The sequence below is a fragment of the Aedes albopictus genome, chromosome 3 (genome assembly GCF_035046485.1).
Source record: "Aedes albopictus strain Foshan chromosome 3, AalbF5, whole genome shotgun sequence".
NCBI lineage: Eukaryota > Metazoa > Arthropoda > Insecta > Diptera > Culicidae > Aedes > Aedes albopictus.
Window position 1 is genome coordinate 49646120 of NC_085138.1, and position 23481 is coordinate 49669600.

Sequence of the window (23481 nt, forward strand, 5' to 3'; positions counted from 1 at the left end):
CGACGGAATCATAAAAGTATTTTTTGATTCCATGAATTCTATGCATGGTTCTACCTCACCAAACCATAATTTTATGAATCTGGTGGTAAAGCATCAGGATCTGCATCCAGGTTTATGAAAATTATTCTTGGCTTCATGAATGCTACTCATGATCCCAGCTTATTTAATCATAGCTTCATGATTATATTTTCCATTTTTGGTCGTCGAAAGCCAAAACAATAACGGGTGCATAGCGTTATGGTGAAATCAATCATAAGATCATAAAATTTAATCATGGTGTATATTTATAACATAAAATCATAAAAATATCGGGAAACTATGAGTCATATTCATGGTCTTGGGAATGGATTTTTTTCCGTGTAGGGTAGGTAATCAAAAATTGAACCAAATTGCAACTTTTCAAAGTAGCGCAAATTTTGAGTGATTTTTTCTCCTACATGGAAATAATTTACTACGGCAAAATCTTATGTACATGAAAGCCACGGGTATAAGCTTTCTGTTAAGTGGTAAAAAGTTTGTATTTGCACCGTATTTCATTGAAAAATTCGATTATTCGTCAACAATGATTTTAATCTTAATTTGAACCATCTTAATCATAATTTGAACCAATTTTAATCTTAATTTTAACTACTGGCGAGCATCTCCCACAACTAGCACTACTAGCAGCTCGAGCATCTCCCACAACAGCCAATTTCGTGCTGGACAATAGAAAAACACAGGGATCTGTTAATTCCCATAACTATTTTTCATTAGGCAGTGGAATTTCAACTAAGAATGTTCTAAACTCTTCAGGAACATGGAAACTAAATTTGGAATTTTTCATCCCCCAAGAGTAAACAAAACAATCACTAGCGCAGTCTGCAGGCCAACACTGGAAGCCCCCGTTTACTAGTTCAAATTTCGATTACAAATGGTTCAACTTAAGATAACATTCTCCAAGTAAGAATTACTTAAATTTGATAATTTTATGACAAATAATGCGGAATATTATTCAGTTGGTCGATTCTACGATAAATGAGCTTTTATTTACGTGTTCACATATTGCGTGTGATACAATGCATGAGCTGTACGAGTGCACCGAAAATGTGCTTTCTCTGAGGGGGAATGGGTGAAATCACAGTGATTTTTCAATTGCCTGTTTGGCATGACAAAAACGTTTTTTAAATGCTTTTAAAATCTATGTTATCAGGTTAGACGGAAAGCCGTCTAACATCTTTTTCGGGACAATATTTGCCTAAAAAGTACGTCGTTTTAATGAATTTCGAAACGGTTCAAATTAAGATTACAATTTGACTAGTTCAAAGTTTGATTTCTTACCCTATAATGAGGATGAACAAAAATGGACATAACGAACACATCGACCATCGTAACAAATCATAGGCACACCAAAGATTACTGAATTATAGGGTACAACATAAATTTGAACAATAACATTATTCAAACCTTGACATGACAAAAAAAAACATACAAAATCGACCATACGACAAAACGACAACACCTTCTACCGTAACTCTCTGAGTCAGTACGCAACAGTGTCTTACTGGACGACATGTTCCGTGCACGGTTGGTGAACTGCTTCTGAAGGATTACGTTCTCTATCCTATCTAAAGGCCTAGTGAACTGTCGTTGTCCGCCCAAACGCGAGACGATTGAGCGCACAGTGATAAGAGAGGTTCCTACATCCGTCGGCGTGCCGCTAGGAACCTTTCAAAAAAAAAAGATATTATGGCTGATAATATGATAGTAATATTTGTTATTTTTATGTTATTATACTATGTATTCAATAATAACTTTACAAGTTTACAATTACAAGTTTTACAATGATAACATGTTTTGTTATTTATGTGTCATCCTGAGCCATTTATAAAAAAAAACTAAAGAATTGCAAATTTTGATATGATGACAAAATAGAAAAAATTAAATCTTAAATTAAAAATTTTTGGTTTGTTATTCACCTCTAACCGCGTATGCACCGTTTCAAAATGGTTTAGTAGAAAGGCAGAACAGAACATTACTGAAAACTATAAGGATAAGCGTTTAAGGACAAACATCTTGGAATCCCGCTTCAAAAGTGCATCAGAACTTCGAACGCACAAATCTCAAGAAGCAAGCTTCAAATAACAGTGGATTTGATTATTCTGTTCTTGCTCACTTGTAATAAGCTTGAAATAAAAAGATCAGGTGCACTGGTTTTGTTTACGAAGAGATTTGTGCACTTGAAATCGTGAGTAGGTTCCAAAGTCGGCCATTTTGGGATTCTAACAAGTCTGTCCTTAAATGGGTCGTGATTGGAAAACTGATTTACTGAATTATCTACATGCCTATCGCAGTACCCCACATGCAGTAACCACTTACACCCCATCAGAACTTATGTTTGACAGGAATATAAGAGAGAGAATACCCGGAACAAAATGAAAAATGGATAGGGGAGACTAGGGAGACTTGATCCCTTTTTCTTAATTTACCTGAAACTTTAAGAAAAAAACACAAAACTAGATCCGATTTTCGTACAAAATGGCAGGTAAACATCTATTGCAAGTTAATACATAACAGAAGGCCTTTAAACTATTGTTCAAGTTTTCAAAATTGTGTTTTTATGGAGGCATGTCTTATGATGTATTTTTCAAAAATGGGTGACACTTGATCCCCCTTTGAGTACATGGTTTATTTAAAGGGAAAATAATTCCAGAGTCTTCTTATTCATTTTCTTTTCGAGTTTTCTTGTATTTTCGATGAATATGGAGTGTTTGGAATTGTAAGATTTCCTCACATTTTTAAGGATATGCCGTATTTTCAAAATGGGGAGACTTGATCCCCCTTTTCTTGGTTTGTACTAAAGTTATAATTATCTGACACATTTTATCGTTGAATAGACTAGTATTCCAAGTAAAAAGAGGCTTCTGAATAGAATTTTATTTTTCACATGTATAATGTGTGTGTAATCCTCGAGGGATCAAGTCTCCCCATGTCACTGTTGTGTATACTAAGCTGAATTAATTAAAATGTGTTAACAACAGCCCTATTTGGATAAATAAGTTGGAAAGTATTTTATGTAAACTATGGGCAGTGAAATTTTGACACGATTTGGTTCAATTTTCACAAAGTTATTGAGGTTTTTCGGAATCGCCTAAAAGATTTCTGAAGGACTGAAAACAAACCATTAGCCGATAAAAAATAATGCAATGTACAATCGAAATCACTTGTAGCCAAAACATAGTCGTTTGTCCAGGAGTAGTTTTGGAAAAATTATGCTAGAAGAAAAATGTTTTTGATTCCGAGAAAATATGGGGGGAACAAGTCTCCCCAGGGATCAAGTCTCCTCAGTCTCCCCTATAGAAGAGCAAACAAAGCAAAGGAAAAGGGAAGGAAATATGCAGATACGAAACGACGAGCAACAAGTTGTAATATTGATGTTGGAAATCTTGTGCTAGTGAAAAATGTAATAAGGAAAAATAAACTAACAGCCACATTCAACACCCAAGAGCATGAGGTCATCAAACGAGAGGAAACAAGATTACATTTGAAAAACTTAGAAACGGGAGTATTGTCAAATCGACATGTAAACCATGCCAAAAAAACAGCATGTCGATATCTATTGAAAACTCAAGGTTCAAGGATAAATCTAGTTTCGGTATTCCTTATTTGGATTGTTTTTAAAATAATAATAATGGTATTTGTTTACATATAAATGTGTTCATATTTAAATACAGACGAAAAAAAAGATTGAAGATGCACCTTCGGTATCCCCCAAGAGAGTAAATGAAGAATCGTTTTCCAAAAACCGCAGGCAAAAGCGAAGGCCGCCATACCTGGCAGATTACCAACTAAATCAATTTGAACTAAATAAACAATAAGTAGTTTAAGAATATTATACTTTTGAATTTCATTATGGGGATTCACTTAACAGCGTAAGCTGATTAAACTGATTAAACGTCGCGATCACCAAGGCAATCTTTGATTAGGGAATCGCGCCACTTGGGCGGTGGCTTCTATTTTCGTCTGTTTTCCACTATAACTCAGTCAAATTTGAACCAATTGACACAATTTTTGGAATGCAGTGAGATAGGTATAGTATCTACCCGTGTACAACATTTCAAGTCAATTGGTTTAAAATTGACTGAGTTATAGTGGAAAACAGACGAATATAGAAGCCACCGCCCAAGTAGCGCGATACCCTATTTTATTTGCAAAATTATGAAACATTTCAATTAAGCCGAAAATCATGGGTTACGCAGCAATTTAATCTGTTCAGTGAGTACCCCTATTAAAACAAGGGAAAGATAATAGCATCGCAGTAAGCCTTGCATTTTGTAACTGACGCTGCTTGACGCAGTGTCTAGAAGAAATGTCGATTTTCGAGCATTTATATTTTTTTCGGTGCCAATCAAAAGTGGTCGGTATTGCGAACCCTATCTTTAGAAAAAGAAACGGCACATGAAAGGGAAGTGTTCTTTCTACTATTTCAACTGAATCACAGTTTGTTCAAATTTTTAAAAACACTACAGCTGATTTTTCTTATTTTCAGTTTTGTTTGTATTTTTTTGTTTCTTTCGCTTTTCAATTATATGCTCCTATTTAGATTATAGGCTAGTTGTGTGTGTAGTTGACCTCGGTTGGTTGGTTGGTTTTGTTTTGTTGCATCTGCATTTCTCGTAACTTTCATAACACCGAGTGTATTAGGTTCTTCCTCACCGCACACTTTTCTTTGTTATATTTGTGTGTGTGTACCTATATTGGTTTCCTATTACTGATGCTTTTATTTTAATTTCCTTTCTTTTGCTTATTTTTGGGCAATTTGTTTCCTCTCTGTTTACTAGTTTGCGTTTAGCATTGCTTAAAAATAAAGGAAATATTCTCGTCTTTATTTGAATGCCATTTTCTTTCTTTCTGTTTTTTTTGTTTCATTCTTATTCTTCACAGGGTTTGTCAGTTTGTTTGCTTTGTGTTACCTTTTTTTGAGCTCGCAGTTATTGATTATTTTTTTTTAATGTTTTGCACGAAACTTTGATTCTATTTAATTTTTCAGAATAGCTATTTTGCTCTATAATTGGCTGATTTTTTTCCTCGCTATATGTTTTCTGTTTTGCTTTGAACTGTCTTTGCTTCATAGCTGATATTCCCTTTCGAGTTTTGACCTTCAACTATTCCATTCCAATGATGATTTTTTTCCTATGGGTTGTTGAGTGTTAAAAACAAACTATTATCTTTCTTCTAAGTAGGAATTGGGTTTGGCCTATCACTTTCTCCTTCTAATGATATTTTCTGTTTCCGATAGCTGCACCGGAATGATAGTGGTTGCGGCATCTAAAACAAAAGGGTGCTCTATAGCTATAGAAAATAACGATATTTTTATCTGATTTTTTGGCGTCACTGGATGCGTGAGAAAATGGCTAGCTTTTTGAATAAGCTCTGCTCTTTCAATTAATTCAACAAGTGTAGAATGAGTTATAATGTTTTTTTAGTGAAGGAAACAGTTTACTGGAATGGTAACAAGCGAGAAAGGCTGTGATAGCTGTACAACTTACTTTTCTTATCGATTCAGTTGTTCTGCAATTTGGTAATATATTTTTGCGTTTATGTTAATTTTGCTGGGACGAGCCAAAGTTAAGTACTTTCATACAGATTTATGTTCTTTTGCGTTATTTTTGGAATAAAATGTTAGCAATCTTGTATTTTATTTTTTTCTCGTTTATATACACATTTGTAACGCTTTTACACTTTCCTTAGCTCCTCCTGTATCAGTAGTAGTTCGAGAATTAAATATATTAATAAAACAATAAAAATCTTTAAACAAATAAAAGAAAACAACAATCATGGAGGGAATTTAACCAAACAGAGAAATCGATAAAAATCAAATGTTTCGAAATTCTTCGTTTTCTCTTCCACCTAGTTCTGGTAATTCACAGTTGGAATATTATCGAAATAGGAGAATCTACGTTCCTTTACATCGTATAACAAGTAACCTTCTTTTTTTCACTCCCACTGTTTAAAACATATTAAAATTTCTCTATAAAACAGTGCACTCAATCTAATTGAAACGAAAGGATCACAAACACACTCACGTATTGCTCAACTGTACACATTGACTCAAATCACATTGTCATAAAGAACAAACACAAACACACAGAGATGCACACTCAACAAACCAGTACAATTAGTTGCAGTTTTAGTGTTGTAATCATTCTAAATTGAATTCAATTCACAAGAACATGCGGATTACTTGCGCTACGTATTTTCGTGCCCATTTTTTTTTTCTTTTGTTTTCCAAAAACGTTTATTGTAACATAGTGTATTATTACCGATACATATATCTAAAAATGACTGTCCGAATAGGGTTCGTCTTATTCCTTTCCGTTTGGGTTGCATACAAACTATAATTTCCGCGATTTTTTGTCTACACCCGACCCGACTCAATCTACATTATTAGCTGCTCGTCGTTTCACCCTCGACTCAAGAAGTGTTTTTCTCTCGGTTTTCTTTGATTTTCCTTTTCTGGTCACGCAATTCAAGTGTTTGTGTAGGTATTAAATGTGTAAGGTAATAAATTACAAATATGAATATCATATCGTTAATTATTGTATGTTTTTTTCCTTCTTCATTCATTTGATTTTTTGTTTCTTCCCTTTTTTTATCCAAACGTTTTATTGATGCCGATTTCCAAGTTAAATTTTAGTGTTTTAGGTGGTAGAATAAATTAGAAGATGAAATACTTATAACAATCGTGTAGGATAAAATTGAACAAATGTGTGTGCTAACTCTGCACTGTTTGACATAATGCCATTTGGCATAACACTAACAACTACTGTGACCCCAATAATTATGAATCGGCAAAAATGACACAGAATCATTCACTCAATCAACACGGTGATTAATAGTGAACAAAATTAGGCTGATTAACGAGTAAGAAGTCATTGGACCAATTTTCAAAATAAGTGTGATTATTGTTATGGCAAATGACAATATGCGAACGGGTCAGAGCCTAGGGTGACATAAAACAATAAAGGTGTATTAAATGGCAGCAATCCAATCATGCTGTTCTGGTTGTTTCACCTCGCTTAAGGACAAGGTATTTGGAGTACATTGCTCAAAATTTCTAGAGCACCGTTTTTTAGAACCGTTGAACGGATTTGGATTAAAATGCATCACGCTGTTGACAACCACTGAACAATTAGCGTGATGCATTTTCATCCAAATCCGTTCAACGGTTCTAAAAAACGGTGCTCTAGAAATTTTGAGCTATGTACTCCAAATACCTTGTCCTTAATCAAATTGCTACTAAATTCCATGCAAAGTAGGCCAAAACATGATTCAATGCTCAAGAATATTATCATTGCCAGCGTAGAAGGATTGTTCTTTTATTCAATCCAATATGTCTTTTCAATCTTCAATCTATAAATGAACTCCTTCGATTCCCGTTCCGGTCGAAAAATTTTCTCGACTGCCAGGGCATAGTATATCATTGTACTTGCCTCACAATATACAAATTCATGCAATGGCAGGCAATGAATGCCCTTCAATTAATAACTGTGAATGTGCTCAAAGAACACTAAGTTGAAGCGAGGCAGGCCAAGTCCCAGTAGGGACATAGAGCCATAAAGAAGAAGAAGAAGATTATGTCATCGTCAGGAATCTTGAAATCGAATCTTGACAGCAGCCTTGTCGTTACCAGACCGACCCGATTCTGGAAAGATTCTGGACTTTCAGAGTTTTTCAGAACTTTTTTTTAACACGAACTTTCTCCCAAGATTTTTTCCCAGGATTGATTCAGAGTTCTTTTTGGGATTTCCACAGAAGTTATTGCTAACATTACTCATGAAGTTCTTCCCGCGATTTCTCCAAGTGTTTTTTAGGCTTTTCTTCGTAGTTGTTTCCGAAATTGCTTGCTGTGATTCTCCTGAGATTGCTCTTAAGAGATTTTTCCAGGATTACTTCCAGAATTCTTCTAAGAATCTCTACCGAAAATTGGGATTTCTTTGATTGATCCTTTTGGAATTTCTCTAATTAGATACTCCGGAAGTTCTTGCTTAGATTGTCCAGAAATTACTTCGGGATACCTCCTTAGATTCCTTGTAAGAACTTCCCGGAGAAATATTGGAAGAAATCCAGATGAAATCTCGCGAAGAACTCCGATAAGTGGAGAAATCACTTTCGAAATTTAGGAAACCTTCCGGAAGAACTACGGGAGAAATCCAGTGAGAAACTGCAAAACAAACGCGGTCTATTCTAAAAGAACCCTGTTTTCCCGGTATTACTCCCAGAGCTCCCCACGGGATTTCTCCCGGAGTTACTCCTGGAATGTTTTCAAGAAATTATCGTGAGTTATCGTATAGAGTACCCCCGGAATACTTCTTGAAGGTTCGCGCGGAATATCTCTTGAAGTTCCACTTGAGATTTCTCTATAGGAGCTTCACCCGGTTCTTATCTTAGAAGATTCCTTCCGGTGTTTCTCCCAGGATATATCTCGGAGTTTTTCAGGACTTGTCCTGGCCTTTCTCCCAAGATTTCTTCCTAGGTTGTATTCAGAGTTCATTTTGGGATTTCCGCTGGAGTTAATGTTGATAGTTCTTATGGAGTTCTTATCGCATTTTTTCTCAGTATTTTTTCCAGGCTTTTCCTCGTACTTGTTTCTATGATTGCTTGCTACGATCTTCCTGAGATTTCTCTTATTAGATGTCCGTAAGATTACTTCCAAAGTTCTTCTTAGAATCCCAACTGAAAATTGGGATGTTTTTGTTGTTCCTTTTGGAATTTCTTCAATAGATACTCTAGGAGTTCTTGCCCGGATCATCTGGAATTTTATCTCGGAATATCTCCTAAGATTCCTTGTAAGAACTTACCGAAGAAATATTGGATAAATTACAGGTGGAATCTCACAAGGAACTCCGAAAAGAACTAATGGAGAAATTATGGTTCCTTTCGGTTCGGAAGAAATTCCGATAAAAACTGGGACTTCTAAGAAAAAAAAACCGTAGGGGAGATAATCTTGGGTGACAATATAATTTCCGAAAGAACTATGGGAGAAATCCAGTGAGAAACTGCAAGACAAGCCTGGACAGTTCTAGAAGAACTCTGTTTTCCCGGGAATACTCCCATCAGATGCCCCCCCCCCCCCCCCCCCCCGAGATTTCTCCCGGAGCTACTCCTGGAATTTCTTCATGAAATTATCGTGAGTTTTCGTATAGAGTTCCTCCCGGCATATTCCTTAACCCTCTACTTCCCATGGTTGCTCTACAGCACCATCGATTTTCGACGAACTCGAGACACACGGAATTAGATGAATATGATGCAATAGTTTTTAGAATATGATTGTAATCTCATTAGGTAAACCCAACTCCCAACTACTTGTTTCAATAGTGGAACTATTGATAAACAATCAAAATACTATTGATTTACAACTAAATTTTTTTTTCGTTGATTTCGAAAAATTTGGCCAATTTGCAATTACTTTTGTTCAAGCACTTTTTTCGGAAACGCTTTCTTGGCATAGAAATTGTCGTTCAAATTCGTGGGAAGGAAAGGGTTAAAGGTTCTCGCGGGATTTCTCTTGAAGGTCTAGAAGATTATTTCCGATGTTTCTGCCGGGATGTCTCTCAGAGTTTTTCAGGACTTTCTCCCAAGATTTCTTCCTAGGTTTTATTTAGAGTTGCTTTTGGGATTTCAACAAGAGTTATTGTTGATATTTCAACGTATGCTGAAATCTCGCAAAAATCGCGGAAGAAACTGTTGGAAAGCTTTCCCTGTACACTAATGAGAGAAATCACCGAAGGAACTTTTGGAGAATTTTGTTAACATCTCTGGAAGAAATTCTGGGAAGTGGTCCTGCAGAAAGCCCAGAAAGAAATCTGGTAGAATACCCTGAAACAATGCCTTAGAAGTTCCGAACGGAAAGAACATCGGAAAATTCCGGGGAGGAACGCTGCGGAAATAAAATCCGGGAAAACCCTTGGATGGAAACATGGGAGAAACTCCTGGAGAAATGTAGAAACAAACTCCGACAAACCTACATGAATTCAAGGAAGAACTCCAGGAAGAATTCTATGAAACTGCATAAACTAGGAATTGTAGGTAGTAGAACAAAATCCTGAATAGAATTTCGTGCGATGGTTTGCTCAGCGCTAGTACCTCATATTCTCAACAAGCAGAGTTATCATCCTTGTTTGACATAATTCTTAAAAGAATCTTTGAATAAATTCTGAAAAAGACGTTTCGAAGAATGCATGCATCTTGAGAGAAGCTTTTTGAGCAGTCTGTGAATATATGTTGAAGATTTTATCATTCTTTCAGAGAATGTGGTGTCCGTATCACACGTAACTTTTCTGTTTTTGTACTCTATACTGGCAATGATAAATATCAAATGGAATTTTTCCTCAATGAGAATGATAAATAAACCCTAACACCGATATTAGTTGATAGAAATTAGAGAAATAATTCAATACAAAATTAAAAATGAAATCTTGATTAGAATTTGCTCAAAAACCATACGTAAGATGAACCTATTTGCTACATGTGAATCCTGTGTGCATGCTAAAGTTTCTTCGAGCAAAATGATTGTCTCGAACTGGTCACATTTGTGCCGACATATTCCCCCTGTTTGTGTGAAATAAATATAGGTTGGTACCCAGCTAAAATACCCGAAACAAATTAGGAAAACCAAACTTTTTTGAATCAAAATGCGATTCTATTACGGACTTCACAGTAAAACGTATATGATACAATATTGTTTAGTGGACTGGCTGCACTTGGCTGTGTGGCTTACAAATATACAAATTCTAAAAGAAAACAAGGAAATCGTTCATCCACATTTTTAAGGAAACGCAAACTATGCGCATGCGCCACTAGTGGAACACTTGCTCTCTTAATTCCGATTCAGCGCTAATAAGTTAATGCTTAACGTTGAACTTTTCGTCATTGAAATCATCGTCATCATCAAACATTTGAAAGCAGTTTTTTCGTTCAAAACAAAAGTTTTTGCTATGAAAATATAATCACTGTACTCCACATGAGGAATATAGTGCAGTGAATATATTTTCATGATCCTAGATTTGATTTGCGGCGAGAAAACTGCTTTTTATTTTCCGAAAAATGATGACGGATGCTTGAGCCTTAACCGCTAGTCTCTCCCTCGTCATTGCTTCGAACCGTGTCTATCGACTGATTAGTAGACGACTTTTGCTGTTTACTATTATATACATTGTGCACTTTAGTTAGTTTCCTAGCAAGTAAGTAGGGGAATAACAAATCATAGAACGAAAACGGTGACTGCACCAAAAACACGCTGGGTGAACGATCAACTCAGGAAATAGCGTACACGCAATCTCTGTACAACTCCCCCTCGAACCGTTTCCTGCTTAAACTGAACGCACCGATTCCTCCGACTTCACTACTATCGATCTATAGGTATTATCAGAACCTACCGGAAAAGGAATACCTACTTTTAAATGGCATTTGTTGTTGTTGTTGTTCTTCCTGTGTCGTCCACTATGGTATAGCAATACTACCTACTACTTACTACTTCTCGCAGCGTGGGTTTGGATGGAGAAACGGCTTGTAGGATGACATCCCGAAACAACGGCGTCTACGACCCTGCTGTCTACGTGACGTAAGTGTTGGCCGTTTCCCGCTTGCAGATGGCTAGCCGTCGTTTCAGCTCCGCAAAGGTGGGTCGCTTCTCCGGCACGAGGTCCCACGCCTGGCGCATCATCTCGTAGATTTCCGGCGGACAGCCCTCGGGGGCTTCCATCTTGTAGCCGCTGCCGACGTGCTTGACCACATCCGCTAGAGGCTAGAGGTGGGATGAACGACAATAAAAAAACAGAGGGAATAGGATTACCTGTGCATGGCAACGCAGCAGTTGTGATACTTACGATTCTGGGATAGGGTACTCGACCGAACGAGTAGATTTCCCACAGTAGGATTCCAAAACTCCACATGTCGGTTTTGTTGGAAAATTTCTGGAAAAATAAGGGAAATAAGGCATTGCATTTCAAGGGCAAGGTATCAAACGACAAGGTTTTTTTCATATGCTGTTTAAAGCGAAAAGCCTGGCTCGGAATGATATGCGCAAGTTTTACGCAACTACCAATTGCAATCTACTGAAAACTGAGCCTGTGTCCGCCGTTGCGAAACGCACGAGTAACTTACCCCCTCTTTCAGCGCCTCCGGAGCGGTCCACTTGATCGGTAGCTTGCTGATGTCAGCCGTGTACCGTTCGTCCCGCGCCAGTCCAAAGTCGGAAACCTTCGCGACGCACTCCTCCGAAATGAGCACATTCCGGGCGGCCAAATCCCGGTGGATGACCTTCTTCATTTCCAGGTACTCCATCCCGGAACAGGTGTCACTGCGTTTGCGAAAGTGATGATACAAGCAATTACCATTATGATTGCATGAGTCTTCTTTGTTAAGAGTAGTACAAATAACAATACTCACAAGGCGAAATTGATTTGATCTCGTCGGGTAATGTGCTGCCTGCCCCGCGACCGGAGGTAATCCACCAGAGAACCTTTGCTCATGTATTCCGTCACCAGATAGATGTACTTGTCGTGAAATACCAGTCCTATAAATTTGACGAGGTTTTCGTGTTCGAGGGTCCTGCAATCACCCCAAGGATCAAGTTAGGACATTCAAAACCCAGTTACCAACAAATTAAACTCACGTCATCACACCAGCCTCGGCAAGGAACTTATTCGATGCCCGTCCGGCATCCTTCAGCACTTTTACGGCCACTTTCTCGCCCTTCAGAATGCCAAGCATCACGTCACCGAACTCGCCCTTGCCGATGTTCTCCTTCAGCTGCAGGTCTTCCATCTTGATCTCCCATCCATTGTCCTGGAAGTCCTTGACGCAAAACTCCTCCTTGGGTAGGGCCTTCATCAGCTTGGTGCACAGTCCGTCCGAGTCCAAAGTGTAGTGCTGAATGAGAGACAAAAAGACGATCCGGTTAATCGAAAGCAATCACATGCAATTGGATAATGATGCCACACTCCACCCGCTCATCATCCACTTACCTCCACCAGTTGGCCGAGATTGTCAAAGTATTCGTCGTCATCGATCGTCAGCTTGTTCTCGGCGTACTTAATCCGGTAGTGTTCGACCTTTTCGTTGAAACACACGCACAGGGTGTAATCGCCGGGGAAGTTGGTCGATTCTCGCACCAGGAACAGACCGTCCTCGCGGGGCTTTAGCAGGTTCTCCGCTTCCTCCCGTTTTATCCGTCCGTGGAACCATCTGTTTGCGAGAAAAAAAAATGAAACTTTAGTCGTTAGACGGACAATGGATGTTTTGATCGGACTTAAGCGATAAACCTTATCAGCGATAACAACCCTGAACTGCCTGAAAAGTGCCCTGCTGCTGGGTGCTGGCCATACTAACTTATAAAGTTGGATAATCGGCACCAAAGCCATAACTAGCAAACCCACATTCCTGTTATATCAATTCAAATTCTATATTTAGTTTTGTGTCAGTGTCGATGTGGACTGTCAGTTGACAGATCGATAAATGTCACATCGTTCTACCAACCACACAACCCCAAACTTGTATGATGTTAGGTTTCTTGTGAGAATAAAACGAGATGATCCGTCTCTTCTAACGTGAACGTCAACGAGTGAACACCTCATAATTTAGACTGAAGAAACACCCCTTATAATACATTTTAGTGGCTGACGAGGATTAAGTTCGTTTTTCGCGTGTGCAATTGTAAATTAGTGCAAATTTCTCGGCTACTAGTGCAATCGGCCGGTAAGTTTTTACGCTGTTGTGTTACACGGTGATAAAAAGTTTTTTTTTTGTAAATTGTATTGCAATTGGGGTTTGAAAGCGTATATTGTTTAAGATTACAATTCCTTTTGTTCTCTTTGCTTTGTTTAGAGCCGGTCGTCCGCGACGCTTGCAGCTCTGAGTACGCGGTGGCGCTTTTTTGCGACGTGTCGGCCATTGCATTTTGGCGGAGTGTACCAGCTTTCAAGATTGAGTACGTGGAATTTGATCCACTGCTGTTGATTGGATCTGTTGCTGTTGATTGGATCTGTTGCTGTTGGTTTGGATCGGTTGCTGCTGTTGGTTTGGATCGGTTGCTGCTGTTGTGTGCGGAGTGCTGGACGGACGAGGCGGTTTGCTACTGGTGGACGATACGGTTCTGGTTCGGTGACAACTGATTCCAAGTTTCGGGACGATATCATTACTCGGGCTCCGCAGAAGGCGGTGACAGGCATTTTCAACCAGTGCAAGAGGTTCTCAACGAGGATTGCGGAGAGCGACAACAACATAAGGTACGTGGATTTTGTTTTGTTCTATTAACATCCAGTTTTTTGTTCGCCATTTGCGCGCATTTATTAAAATAGAATACTTTTGTGTGTGACGCAGGCAAAATGGCGTTATATGGAACCATTGATCCCTACGTCCCCGGAACATCGTTCTCAAATTACATAGAGCATATCGAATACTTTTTCTCGAGCAATAATGTTCCCGATGAACGAAAAAAAGATTTATTTATGACTTTTGCGGGTATGGCAACTTTTGAAGAGCTTAAACTGCTCTATCCATCCACAGATTTGAAGACATTATCATACGCGGAGATTACAAAAAAGCTTAAAGAAAGATTTGATAAGGTAGACAATGAGTTAGTGTCAAGATATAAATTTAGATGCCGTAAACAAGGCCCCTCCGAATCTAATGAAAATTTTATTCTCGCGGTGAGATTATTGGCGGAATCGTGTGATTTTGGACAGTTTAGAGACACAGCTATTAGGGATCAACTATTGTTTGGGTTGTCGGATAGAAAACTACAAAAGCGTTTGCTGAGTGAAGATGAGTTAACATTGAAAACTGCGGAGAGAATTATTAAAAGTAGTGAGATCGCTGTAAATCAGGCTGATGCTATTAACGAAGACCCGTCGAACATAAACTCAGTGAAATATCGGCTTGGCAGAAGAAGTGAGTATAGTGCCCAGAAAAAGGAGTACCGTGGTAGAGAAAGAAGCAGGAATCGTGACTACAGGGGACATTATGAGCGGTATGATAGGAGCAGATCTCGTTCAGGGCCAAGTGCGGGACAAAGATCGTCGAACAGAGGACGTTACGCAAATTTTGTGTGCCATTTCTGTAAAATACGTGGCCATATCCAAAAACACTGTTACAAATACAAAGACAGTCAAAAAGGCTCAGTTAAGTTCGTTGGGGACGTTTCCAAACAAGACAGCGCCCGGGATGATGTGCATGACTATTTCAAAAGGTTGCAAGACGATTACAGCAGTGACAGCGACAGCTCAGGTGACTATCCATGCTTAATGATTAGATCAGTTCATAAGATCAGTGAACCTTGTCTTCTAGATGTTGAAATTGATGGTAAAATATTCAAAATGGAGGTGGATAGTGGTTCGGCTGTCACTGTTATCTGCAAAGCTGATTATTTGAAGTTTTTGAGCAATAATTTGCTGAAAAGATGTAAAAGGAAACTGGTAGTAGTAAACGGTTCGAATCTGGAAGTTCTTGGCATTACTTCAGTATGTGTTTCTTTAAATTTTAGAAAAGTTAAACTGGAACTTGTTGTTTTGAATAATGATAATAGTTTTGATCCGCTTATTGGAAGAGATTGGTTAGATGTGTTCTTTGACAATTGGCGAACTTCGTTTTCTAATTCATTGATGATTAAAAACATTCCTGGCCCTGTTGAAAGCAAGGCAGTTGAACTCAATCGGATTAAATCCAAGTATGCAAGTGTTTTTGATAGAGATTTGTCCACACCTATCAAAGGATTTGAAGCCGATTTGGTACTTAAAGAAGATTCACCCATTTTTCGCAAGGCTTACGATGTGCCATATCGTTTAAAAGAGAAAGTGTTGGACCATTTAGACTCACTAGAAAAAGATGGAATCATTACTCCTATTAAAACAAGCCTTTGGGCGTCGCCGGTGGTTGTCGTCATAAAGAAAGATGGAGACATTCGTCTTGTCATAGACTGTAAAGTATCAATTAATAGGGTAATTATCCCTAATGTGTACCCTTTACCTACCGCACAGGATGTGTTTGCGTCACTGGCAGGATGTAAAGTATTTTGTTCCCTGGACCTGGCAACTGCTTACACTCAGTTAAATCTGTCTGAGAAATCTAGGAAGTTTGTGATTATTAACACTCCTAAGGGACTTTATTCATATAATAGGCTTCCCCAAGGGGCCTCATCCAGTGCGGCCATTTTCCAGCAAGTCATGGATACAGTTTTAAATGGACTTGACTTTGTTTCTTGTTATCTTGACGATGTGTTGATTGCTGGAAGGGATTATGACGATTGTAAACAGAAGTTACTTTTGGTTCTGGACCGTTTAAATAGAGCAAATATTAAAGTGAACTACAAGAAATGTAAATTTTTTGTTAGTGTGCTTCCGTTTTTGGGGCACATGATATCAGAAAATGGGCTTCAACCCAACCCTGACAAAGTTGCCACTATACAGCAAGCTGAAGTACCGGAAAATGTAAATAAACTTAAGGCTTTTTTAGGACTGATTAATTATTATAATAAATTTTTGCCAAACTTATCAAAAACTCTGAATCCCTTATATAATTTATTAAAAAAAGAGGTAAAATATGATTGGGATGAAAAATGCGATGAAGCGTTCGAAGAATGTAAAAATCAACTATTAAATGCAAAAATACTGACGTTTTACGATCCTAAAAGGCCAATAGTAGTTTGTACTGACGCTTCCTCTTATGGTTTAGGTGGGGTTATTTCTCATATAATAAAAGGAGTAGAGAGACCTATATGTTTCACTTCTTTTTCTTTAAACTCAGCGCAGAAAAGTTACCCAATTCTTCATTTGGAGGCGCTGGCAGTTGTGTCAACCGTAAAAAAGTTTCATAAGTTTCTTTATGGACAAAAATTTGTAATTTACACTGACCATAAACCATTACTGGGAATTCTAGGTAAGCATGGAAGAAATTCAATCTTCGTTACAAGACTCCAACGATATATCATGGAGTTGTCCATATATGATTATGAAATCCTATACAAACCATCAGAGCGCATGGGTAACGCAGATTTCTGTTCCAGATTTCCAACGAAAGACGAAGTACCTAAAAGGTTAGAAAATCATTTTATAAAGAGTATAAACTTCTCTGAAGAACTCCCCTTGAACCATAAGATAATAGCGGTTGAGACAACTAATGATAAATTTCTTCAACAAGTAAACTCATTTTTACAGCATGGTTGGCCGAAAAGGTTGGATAAATGTTTCAGGGATATTTTTTCACAGCATCAGAAATTGGAGAAGGTGGACGGTTGCTTACTATTTGAAGATCGTGTGGTTATTCCAGAGTCTCTGCAACGTAAAGTTTTGAAAATACTGCATGCCAACCATGCAGGTATAATTAAAATGAAACAGGAAGCTCGTAGGACTGTTTACTGGTTTGGAATAAACACCGACATTGAGAACTATGTGAAGCAATGCGATGTTTGTTTGAAAATGGCTGTTGTTCCCAACCAAAACATCACATTCAAGTGGACTCCTTCGGTTAGACCATTTGGAAGAGTTCATGCTGATTTCTTTTTCTTTGAAAAGCAAATTCTACTGCTGGTAGTAGATAGCTATTCCAAGTGGCTTGAAATATATTGGATGAAATTTGGCACGGACGCATCGAAAGTGATTAGAAAGCTGACTAGTTTTTTCGCCAGATTCGGTCTCCCCGACGTTTTTGTAACAGATAATGGCCCACCGTTTAATTCGAAACAATTTGTAAATTTTCTCGAAAGACAAGGCGTCGAAGTTCTAAAAAGTCCTCCTTACCATCCTCAAAGTAACGGCCAGGCTGAGAGGTTAGTAAGGGTGGCAAAAGAGGTGTTGAAAAAGTTTTTAGTTGACCCAGAAATGAAGGCTTTGGATTTCCAAGACAAGTTGGACTATTTTCTGTTCAACTACCGTAACAGTTGCCTAACAGCCGACGCTACTCACCCTACGGATAAGGTTTTCGCATATAAGCCCAAAACCTTGATTGACTTGATTAATCCCAATTTGAATAAAAGAGACCGACAAGTGGTGCGCAAGGAGGAAGCTACAAGCTCAAAAACTGTTGACAGTACTAATAAAGATCCTTTGGCGAATTTAGTTCGAGGAGACAAGGTTTACTATAGACACAATAACCCTAAAAGCATCGAAAAATGGATTGAGGGAGTTTTTATTAAACGAATCTCTCTCAATATCTTTCAGATAGCGGTCGGAGCAAACTTAGTCTCGGCCCACAGGGGGCAGATAAGATCAGCCAGTAAATCCGAACCTAGGCGAAATATTCAGCTTCGGTTGGTGGAAGAGAGCAGTATGCCAAGAGGGATGAAGAGGACATTCGGGGAACTGGAGGAAGCAGAAGTTTCTAGTTCAGACACAACGGAGGAAATCGAGACTGACGACGTACCACCGCATCCTGCAAGAAGTGAAGCTCATCCGAGCATTCTGCAACCAATACGTTCGGAAAGAAATTTAAGAAGATCCACTCGAAAGAAGAAGGTTAAAGTGAATGAAGATTATGTTTACTACCAGTAAATTTTGAAAGCATGAATTTGCGTACGAAGCACTTTTTTTCTGAAATATGAATTACAATAGCATTCATTTGCAATCGAATAATACCAAGTTTAAGTTGACATGAATTAGAGCTACTACAAGTTAATAGTTACGATGATTTGAATTTAAGGGAAGAGAAGTGTTATATCAATTCAAATTCTATATTTAGTTTTGTGTCAGTGTCGATGTGGACTGTCAGTTGACAGATCGATAAATGTCACATCGTTCTACCAACCACACAACCCCAAACTTGTATGATGTTAGGTTTCTTGTGAGAATAAAACGAGATGATCCGTCTCTTCTAACGTGAACGTCAACGAGTGAACACCTCATAATTTAGACTGAAGAAACACCCCTTATAATACATTTTAATTCCAAGGTGAAAGATTCCCTGTAAACTCGCAATTTACTAAATAATTACTGCTCAACGTTATATCGATAAGAGATTACGGGTTTTGTGAATTTGGTTGATTCTTGGAAGATATGGGCAATGACTTCCAATATGTCATCGCAAGGCACGTTATCAGAAGTATACCCAATCCAGATTATTTTTGAGCGAAAGCCTTCCCCACAAGGTAAACAACGAATCTCGCGGATTTCGCCGATTTTTTTTGCTGATTTGCATCAAAGTTCTTTCGTGTTAGATTGTCTTCTTTTATTTAGCGACCCTTGGCTAACATCGTTGAACCGGACACCGGGACGCATACTTGCCACAGGCCTTAAGGAAGTATCCAGGTATCCCTTTCATTGCAGTCAAGCCCCTCCAGCCAGCGCGATCAGCAGTCGTCTCGGCCTGCATTTGAGAAGGGAGACGAGATCTTCCGACCTTCAACCTCAGGCAAGTACGCAATTCTTTCAAGCCCTCCGGACCCTGATTCGTGCAACAGTTCTAGAGAATCTCCAACTAGCAATCCATAACCGGACACCGGGACGCAACACTTGGCCCAGTCCTTGAGGAAGTTTCTATCCCTCTCACTTCAGTCAAGTCCCTTCAGCTAGCGACCAGCAGTCGTCCCGGTCCTGCATTTGAGAAAGGAGATGAGATCTTCCGACCTCCAACCTCAGCAAGTACGCCGCATATCAATGCTATTTCTTTTCAGAGCCGTCCATTGATTCTAGACGATCTTCTCCAAGTCAACATCGTCTCATTGGCGAAAATGTTTCACCGGTACGTACGGTTACTGTAGATTCCGAGAGACGAACCACCGGTTCCACCCAGGCAGCTACCTCGCGGTTTCAACGGACTTCCAAAGATCTACTAATTTATTATCAAAACGCCGGAGGAATAAACGTCGATGCCAATAGCTCCTTGTTGGAAACTTCGGACGACTAGGTACTACGACATCATCGTTTTGACTAAAACTTGGCTCTATTCCCGTACCCTGTCCGGCCAAGTACTTTGAGTGTAATAAACTTCAAAGCTGCATTTGACAAGATTAATCATTCTGTGACGATCGCTCAACTTGGGAGCCCTGGGATAGGATGCCAGACACTACGTTGGCTCTATTACTATCTCACGAAACGCTTTCTAACGGTTGGACTTGATGGGCATTTATCAGAAGCTTTGAAGGCTACTTCGGGAATACCTCAAGGAAGACATCTGGGTTCCCTAATTTTCCTGCTGTATTTCAACGACGTCAACTACGTTATCAAAGGCCCATGATTGAGCTTCGCAGATGATTTGAAAATGTTCTTGTGCATCCGTTCTATCTGTGATGCTTACACGGGACAGTACTTCAACGAGCTGACCATGTGGAAGACTTAGACGTTCGGATGTTCAGGTGACTTTTAAACACCATTTATCGTATGTTATCGCGTAGCGATATCGCGTATGTGTCCGTGTAGCTGCCGGCTTAGAATAGCACTACGGACCACCTGTTCCGGGGGTAAAAGTCCACCAAACAGGTAACCCTAATCCAAGGTGTCAGGCGACCCGTGCTGAGGGATGAATGGTTGAGGGGGTTTAAAACATGCTCGATCTTTAACGGAGCCCGTAGCGTGGGTAGATCGCCTTTTTGGGTTGCGTTGCGGTGTTAGATCTACCAAACCGAAATCTAGTGTCGTCCTATTTTTCAATTTTGGAATATGTGTTCTGATAATTATAGGCATTGTGATGACTTCCAGTCTTTGAATAAAACTAAGTTTACCAACTTTACTTTGCATATAGTTAAAAACCTCACCATCTGAGGCTAAACTCAATGCAAAGGAAATCAAATTGGGTTAGGGATCCATGTATGTACTAACTCTTCGAAGACTGGAAAGTGCTAGTACGCAAGGAACATACTAGAATCCTTATTACTGAACACATGTCCCATTATTGGAATGATATTGCTGCTAATGTTAAAACCCGGGTCCTAAACCTGGGGAGAATTTAGCAGTAAAACAAGGGTGATGCTAGGTTTCCGATGCATGGCCAATATCAGTACTCTTGTTTTGTTTTCTAAGAAAACAAAACAAAAACTGTATCAAAATCGATACTTTATTGCCCCTCAATGGCAATTGAGTAATGCGACATGCACTACACTAAGGATACGGGTAATGTCACAATAGATCTAAAAACTGGTCGCAGTGACAAACCCGAACAGGAATAAAAAAAAAATGTTATCGCGAAGGCTTCTAGGACTCCAGGATTCATCTTCCGTATTACCAAGTACTTTACCGACGTCTACTGTCTTAAGGCACTCTATTGCTCGCTTGTTCGTTCGACTCTAGAATATTTTCCGCTGTCTGACTTCCATACTAATAGAAAGGATTGAATCGGTTAAGCGTCGCTTCATCCGTTTCGCAGTTCGCAGGCTTCCCTGGTGTGACCCTCATCGATTGCCGAGCTATCTACCATGATACACCTCGAAACGCTATAAACACGCAGAGATATTAATAGGGCGATGATAGTCGCGAATTTGCTGCAAGGGAGAATTGATTGCCCTGCTGTTCTTGCACTGATCAACATTAGTGCTCGCAGCAAAAGATTACGAGCTAATGCCATTTTACAATTGCCGCTTCGACGTGCAATAGTGCAATGAATCAATATATTATTGATAAACGTTAAAAATTTCATTCAATTCGGTTCACTGGTTTCCGAGATATGACAGTTCAAAAATAAGTTGTCTGAAAATAGTGTTTTACCAGAGTGGTTTTTAACTGATTCAGATCAGTTCTATCTACAGTTTATCAAACAATTGTCCGTACAGTAATTTTTTCGTTAAAATAATATTTCGTTCAAATGTTTATAACTATTGTATACGTCAATCATAAACGCTGAAAGTATGACCAATCATAAACAATATATTAAAGCTCCATTAGTAAATTTTTGACCAAGTCAAGTTTTCTGAAAATTATAGAACTTTTAGTAAAACTTGTAAGATTTTTGAACAAGTTTCTAAAACATTATATCTGTGCGCGAGTAAGCCCACCGTGCACACTACAACTACTCCGATCAATCAAGTGGATTACCTTCCATATTCGCTACGGCCTATGTAGCTGACAACGGTAGGTGATCAAAACAAAACGACGATCAGAAACGAATTGAATTGCACCGTGATTTGGCAGAAATTATCTTTATTGTAAAATACGTTTTTTCTCGCATTTATTGAATTCGATTCAGAGTAAGTACTTAAGAACTACACCTAGTTTATAATTGTAATAAAAATAACTTAAACTACTTATTACCTTAACAGCTTAAACCTATATCTAAAAAACTATTGCGGACAGACAGACAGTTAGGGAAACAGATTAAAAGGAACTATAAACGTAAGTAATTATTGAAATAATGCGTAAAATATGTTCAAAACTTATTGAAATACACTTCCGCAGCTTAAAGCATTATCCCAGAAATACCGGGTGTGCTAAAAGGCGTCCGAAAATCCTTTCTGTCCCGTCCACCGCAACAATCTTTAAGGTTTATAACCTCAAACCTACCGATCTCTGAGATGTCGGGTTCGAACAGGACGACAAGCAAACGTCGCGGTGTGGTCCGGCAGCTTACGGACGAAGAATGTTCAGTAGCCGCCCGTTGTCCCTCCTGTGACCGCCCCGATGTGGCAGATAAGGGGGCGTCCATATACCACGTGGACAACTTGGAGGGGGGAGGGGGTTCGAGAAAAGTCCACGCTTGTCCACGGAGAGGGGGTGGGGGTCTGTCAAATGTCCACGTGGACAATATTAATTTAAGAATAAAAAAAAATCCCCAACGAAACAAACTATATCGTATCATTGATGTGGCACTCCTTCATTGCAGTTCTCTTATAAATTGTATTCTATTATAGTCATTGTTTTTAGTTGGAGGTAGCTTCTCCAATGATAAACCAATGGGATTTTATAAAATATTGAAAATTTCACCGGAAAACTTATTGAAAAATTATCAGAATTTCATATTAAACTCTGGAGTTCCGAAATAGAGCATAACAGTATTTGAGTTTCTGTCAGAATTTTCATAGAAGATCTGAATGGATTTCTAGAAGTTTTGTATATTTTTTGCCGAAGTTTTAAAATATCTGAAGAGAATTTCAAGTCTTTCTAACCTGTGTAAGGTTTTACTTAAAAATGTTGTCTTGTAATTTATTTCAAAATAAAATGTATTTTTATAACATCCTATAAAAAGTCTACATCAAAGCATTATAATCCAGTTTCGAAACTAAGTTTTCAACGAAAGCTAATACTTAGAAAATTATGCTGTAATTTTTATTATTGCAAGAATCTAACATATATTTACACTGAAACTTTTTAAAATGACGCAACAAAAAAAAACCGGCATCCATGGATTGAAAAAAACATTCAGTTCAATGTTAATAACTTGAGGGGGTTAGAAGCAAAGGGGTGTAACCCACTTTCGAGTAAATTAGGTTTAAAGTTTTTCGCCAAATTTTCATCCCATACAAAATGTATGGAGTTTCAAAATATGCACAATTTTCTCCGATTTATTGTAATTTTTCTAATCAACGTA

General features: G+C 38.5%; 1 protein-coding gene across 5 annotated transcripts in view; it reads right to left on the reverse strand.

The window, feature by feature from the left end:
- Nucleotides 1-4646: 4646 nt before the first annotated feature.
- LOC109417380 (tyrosine-protein kinase CSK) overlaps nt 4647-23481 on the reverse strand; it is a 204292-nt gene continuing 185457 nt past the window's right edge. For all 5 annotated transcript variants that reach the window (XM_029870372.2, XM_062856873.1, XM_062856874.1 and 2 more), the window contains 6 exons: nt 13005-13224; nt 12653-12909; nt 12427-12588; nt 12142-12337; nt 11865-11951; nt 4647-11782 (listed from right to left, as the gene is read on the reverse strand). In XM_029870372.2, coding sequence (XP_029726232.1) covers nt 11591-11782; nt 11865-11951; nt 12142-12337; nt 12427-12588; nt 12653-12909; nt 13005-13224 — 1114 coding nt within the window. In that variant the 3' untranslated portion in view covers nt 4647-11590. The remainder of the gene's footprint in view (nt 11783-11864; nt 11952-12141; nt 12338-12426; nt 12589-12652; nt 12910-13004; nt 13225-23481) is intronic.